This window comes from Mytilus galloprovincialis, chromosome 6, assembly GCF_965363235.1.
Source record: "Mytilus galloprovincialis chromosome 6, xbMytGall1.hap1.1, whole genome shotgun sequence".
In the NCBI taxonomy this organism is placed as follows: Eukaryota; Metazoa; Mollusca; class Bivalvia; order Mytilida; family Mytilidae; genus Mytilus; species Mytilus galloprovincialis.
In genome coordinates this window covers 82408801-82414908 of record NC_134843.1, presented here as the reverse complement: position 1 = coordinate 82414908, position 6108 = coordinate 82408801, and the positions used below count along the sequence as shown (strand labels likewise).

Here is a 6108-nt window from a genome sequence, read left to right as displayed (position 1 = left end):
TGGAAAGGAGTTTTAAAGACAGTCCATCTAATGACATTGCAAAATACATGCTGGTCTTAATGGTAACATGTGTGGCTACAGATCTGAAGTTTCCTTTGGCTGGGTTTGCAACACTAAGCATTACAGCAGACTTTCTGTATCCCATAATCTCGAAAGCGATACGCATATTAGAGACAAGTGCTGCTCAACTTAAAGTTTTATTCCTAACCTGTGATGGTGCATCAGCAAACCGTAAATTTTTCAATCTTCACGGACAAGTTAATGACTTTTTTTACTTCACAGATAATCCGTTTTCAGAAGATGGCAGGAAAATTTACTTTGTGTCAGATGTTCCCCATTTAATTAAGACTACACGTAACTGCTACAGCAATTCATTTTCACACCTGAACACTCGCAAATTGTGGAATAATGGAAAAGACATATCCTGGATTCATTTGTTGACCTAGTTTGAGCAACATTGTGAGATGTCACTTTACACTCCATGTCCAAAACTGACAAGAAGCCACCTTGACCTAACACCATTTGGACGCATGAAAGTGAATTTAGCTGCACAGGTAAGAATTATAATCATGTATGGATTAAGTTTACAAATTTATACATGTATATGAGCCTTAGTTTATATGGTACGAAATCAAAATAATTTAGTCTTCCTGATTTATAATGCATTTTGAATATTGATATTTTAGCCCAACATTAATCATGTAAATGTGTGTTACATGCATATACATTTGTACACAAATATTTGTTTCTAAAATAGCAGGGGTCATATATCATATTGTACGATCCTTTCATTCAGATATACACATTATAAACAAGGCTCATACATTGTATGTTAGACACTTAACCAGCCATCTTTTGTTGGTGGGTCCCACTGTAGGCTTTAGAAACAATTTCTGGGGATTTCAAAATCAATCTCCCACATGATGACTGGTTTGTGTCTTGCGATTTTCATCTGATATGTTCATAAAAAAAGACTATTGGGAAGCAAAAACATCATATAAATGTATCTCAAACTTTGATAGCATATTATATACTGTCGTACAGCATGTAAAGAGTAAATTATTATCTGCACTATTGACATCTTGTTTCATTGTTGCAAAATAAATGTACAGTATAACTTGTACAATGTATAATAAATGAACATGTACCATATATATATGCATTTTTACATGCTTGTATTAACTATACATGTAAATTTACAAATAGAACTTTTTGAAGAAGGAACAGAAATGTCCGTTTGATAATCATGAAAATTGCTACTTTAGGGAAACCGTCTTATATCATAAATCATAACTGCATAATAATGCGAGTTCTGGTTATTGTTATTCAATAGGAGTCCAATTAAAAAACCTTGCATTAATCATGTTAATTTCTGAATTTACAGTTATTTATCACCATTATCATGTATATGTATGATTTGTTACAATTCTTTTAAAATGGATAATCAATTTCAGGTGCTGAGTTCTACTGTGGCAAATGCTTTGGAGATGATGTACGGTGATAATGTTAGTGAAACAGTTAATTTTCTCCGGATAATTGACAAATTTTTTGACTGTCTAAATGTCAGAAACCTCTATGAGGGACGAAATAAGCGGAATCCGAATTTGGATCCATACACCAATATAAATGACGAAAGGCTTCAGTGGCATACTGGTGACTTTTTAAGTTATTTTGATTTGTGGGAGCAATCTGTTATGCAGAGACCAGGTGAATTTACAAACAAGCAGAGGAAAAGTATGCTTTTAAGTAGACAAACATTAACTGGTTTGAAGATAAGTGTGCTTTCCATTGTGGCATGTGTCAAATTTCTTCTTGAGATTGGAGCTAAGTTTGTTTTAACCCACAACTTCAACCAAGACCCACTCGAACAACATTTTGGGCATTATAGACATAGAGCTGGTGACAACTCAAATCCAACTGTGTATGATGTACGACACATGATGACGACAATGCGAGCCGTAGGAGCCCAGGCCTTGGCAACACGACACTCTAACATTAACAACAAGGAAAACAGAAATATGGTCATTGACAACAGCAAGTTACCAAAACGTGGAAATTACTTTTGATTAAATGTATAAATGTATGTTATATTTCTGTTCTTTTCCCTAACCATGCATTGCATTTGTGTATACATGTATGGTGTGTGATTAACATGTACAATCAACAATGATGTTAAGATAAATGTATTTAAAAAGCAGATATACAAAAAAGGTATGCAGTATCTTAATTTAAATGTATCGCAAATTTTTTGGTTCAATGAATTATATTACAGTTATATTTCTTCATGCAAAATAACTCGAGCTGTACTCGTTGTTTTAGTTTATACGAATCTTCCACTTTAAGAATTGTCCTTTCCGGTCCTGAAATATCTGCCACTGGACATAAAACAAACTTTCTGTTAATAATTTGTTAATAATTAGGTACTAGTAATTACTAGTTTTGTTTGTTAATTTGTTGTGTACAGTTTGTGAATTTGTTGTGTACAATGTATTTTATAATTAATTAAACATTTGGTAATATAAAATATATTTGTGCTATTTGAGGCTGTACTTAGGTGAGGTTTTTGAATTTGTGTCAACTGTTGGGACTCCTTGGTGTTTTTCCATACAATACAATGTAAAATATTATGCCCCATAACACTCATGTATTTTTTCATATCAGACTTAATAGCTCATGAAAGGTCATTTACCAAAATTTTAGAAGATTCTTGATTTTCTTTCTTATGTTTTGCAAAATTGAGACCCAAATAATACCCATGCAAATTAAATTTAAGGTAAAAGTATGCCATATTTTAAATCTCAATTATCTGGAAAGAGAGGTCCATGACCTATCAATATTTTAGCTAATCTTTACTCTTAATTATATATATTAATGCTCTATCAGCTTATAATATCAATTTTAATTTCTTGATTTTTACCTATCCTCACCAAAGTACATCCTTAACATAATCCGTTAAATGTCAGTTGTTGATGATTTTTTTTAACATTGTCTCACTTGTTTGAACATGTATATATATCTGACGCTAATTTATTTGTTAAATTGGATGTCTTTATTTTGATGTAAAAATAAATTATTGAACATCATCTATCAATTTCCTTTACATGCCAGATTTTTTATGTAAATATGTATGAGTAATGTCTTTGAGTAGTGAAATAAGGAGATGTGGTATAAGGTCGCCAATGAGACAACTATCCACCCAATAACAAATGACCATCTTATTAGTAACTGTATGTATGTTTCTTTACAGCCTTCATCAATGAGCAAACCTATCCGACATGTACAGAGATCAATTATAAAGACAAACTCAAAATAAAATATTTTTATTTCATACATTTTTTGCACATCACAAAAGTCATTATGCCGTACAAGTACATATACATATGCTATAAAGTCAATACAAGCAAAGAATATTTAATGTGTACTATTTCTAGACTTTTCGACAGTAAACATACCGGTAATGGTTATTCTCACTCATTATTGTTCCTTACATCTACATTAAGCATTATGAAAGTTACAACACACAGAAAAGTCAGATTAATTAGAAACTATTTCCTTTAATGCTTTGCGTAAACCAGATGAAGCTTTGCTGCTGTTACTTATCTTATTTCTTTCAATACGGGTGAAAGCATACCCACGGACAGTCAGAAAGAGATGAATAATGTCTTCTGTCATGGATGACATGGTATCACAAGTCTCACCTTTGAACATAATGTCTGTATAGTACTTTACCATGAAGGATTCCATAAATGATTCTTTGAGGGGTTGTAATGACAGAGAGCTTGCACTATAAGGTGGACTTATAGATTTACGAACAATCGTTTCAAGTTCTCTTACTAGAAAGAAAAATGTATCACATGGTTTCTGAAGACCACCTCTGTCCTGTTTGGTAAACCACTTCCCATATGTAGTAACAAATGTAGTGTTATTAGTACTGTTCAACAATTTGCTTACTATGGACGATTTATTAGTGGAAACACAAGAGTAGCGTTTCTTCAATGCCTTTATGATGAAACCGGCTATATAATATAGGATAGACTGGTCATTTGTACTAAGATTGGACTGTTGTGTGTCGGATGCTTGCTTGACGACCTTAATTTGCTGCACAAAAAGCTCACCAATAATGTCCTCAATAAATAGTTGGATAAACAAATTCACAACAGTTGGGGTGAATGTTAGACACAATTCAGTTAGCTCTTCTTGAAGTGTGTGGTCACTTCTCAAACAATGTAACTGCCTAAACAGTTGCTCACGATCACTACATGTGGTCAGATTAGTAGAACTTGTTACAAATATGGTTTTAAATCTATTTCCCAATATTGAACGAATAGTTTCAGAAGAAGAAGCAAATTTGCACATAACACTAATGTCATCATTCAGAAGAAAAGGATCATTTTCTATGTTGCTTAGGGTTGAAGAAAAGGCTGTTGGAAAGATTGTGTCAAAATCATTTCCACTAAACTGAAGATGTTTCTTCTCACTCTTAGGGACAGATGTTTTAAATGTTTTGTTCTCACTAGCTTTAGCATCAATGTTGTGTTGTTTTTTTACATGGCCACGAAATCCGGCAATAGTTTTTAATTGTTTTTTACACTCAGGACATGTGTAATAAGTCTGGTCACCTGGACCTGAAGATGTCTTTGGTTTTTTAGGCTTAGAGCAGGTGTCATCACCACTCACATCGCTGTTACTATTGTCGGTGTCATACTCTGTGTATTCACCTAATAAAAAATCAAGATCAATATCGTGATCCCAGGATAAAAAATCTGACATTTTCGATTAACTGATTCATTAATAATAATTATTGTAAGGATGTGTTAACTATTTATCATAAATCATTTTACTCAAAATAAGGACTAGCTTTGGAATTGATCTTTGATCTTGATTAAAAATAGATTTTTATGTAAACAAGTATTATCTTTTATTATTGACTAATTTGTTTATTTAGTTAATCGGGACAATTGATTGAAATGAAACTTAACAGAACAAAGCTTGTAAAAACACTGCCTCTTACACATTTTCAATAATTAGTTAAACACTTTAATTACGCTTGTCATCAAAAGAAAGTGGGAATAAAAAGAATTAATTAACGTTTGATTAAAAAACTGAACAATTTATTTCATTTGAAACAAAAGAAAAATATCCTTACCACCGCAACACTGTTTAGAAGGAACAAAAACATGAAAACAAATGAATACGTTTTCACAAAATTTACCGGAAAAAAATTGTTCCGATATCGTAAGTGACGAGTAGTAGTAGTGGGCTAGTGGTGAGTAGCGAAGTCTCGCCGAAGTATCGCCGCGGAAGAGATTACGATAAACCGCGAGATTCCAATCCTTCTTACTATACAAATCCTTGGTTAAAATAAACTAAATTTAATATTAACGACATATGCTGCGTATGTTAGCATATGCATTAACAGTAATACATCAAGGGGGTGGTAACCACTGCGCGCTTATAACTACACCTGTTCATTGATCCTATTCGGTGTCAACTTCGGTTTTTTTTTAATTTATTAGTGAAATATTTCCAGCATGATTTTCGAATTTTAACACCAAGCAGTGTTCTGGTCAATAATTGTTATAGTCAAAAGATAGAGTGAATGAAGTCAGTATTTTAAAATTTCGACTGAAAGGAAGATATGGCTTACATTTATTTAGGGTGAAAAAAGAGAACACCCAGAATTTAACCAAATTTGCCATATCTCACAGATTTTAAAGAAATTAACTCAAATATGAAGTTTTATAAATATTTAATGAAGATTGATAGAATCCTGGGCATTAGATATGATAACTCAGCATAAATTCACAGTTAATGGTATGCATAGTTTACTGAACGTCCTGAATACAAAATTAAATCATAAAATTTGCATATATCTAAGTTAAATTGTTTAGAAGTGCTTATATTTACTCTTCGCAGTCATTGAAACTTTTAGATCATTCCTGATTATTATTTATGGGGTGTTCGTGTCCTGTCGATAACCAAAGAGTAAGCCGTAACACCTAAATCTGCTTTTTTGTCTCCACGGCATAAACAATACAAGCTAGAAATACAAAAATATATCAACAAAACTTACAATAGTGTGTTCTATCCTGAATGTGTATTATAAAA

The 6108-nt window shown here is 32.3% G+C and overlaps 1 protein-coding gene across 1 annotated transcript; it reads right to left on the bottom strand.

Moving 5' to 3' along the window:
- Positions 1-3426: 3426 nt before the first annotated feature.
- LOC143078360 (uncharacterized) lies at positions 3427-4811 on the bottom strand. The gene has a single exon (XM_076253244.1). The coding sequence runs from the start codon at positions 4768-4770 to the stop codon at positions 3535-3537; it is 1236 nt and encodes a 411-aa protein (XP_076109359.1). The 5' UTR covers positions 4771-4811; the 3' UTR covers positions 3427-3534.
- Between the last annotated feature and the right edge of the window lie 1297 nt (positions 4812-6108).

What these genes read in the sequence shown, in the direction of transcription:
- LOC143078360 (XM_076253244.1), bottom strand. Translation starts at nt 4,770, where the DNA reads ATGTCAGATTTTTTATCCTGGGATCACGATATTGATCTTGATTTTTTA.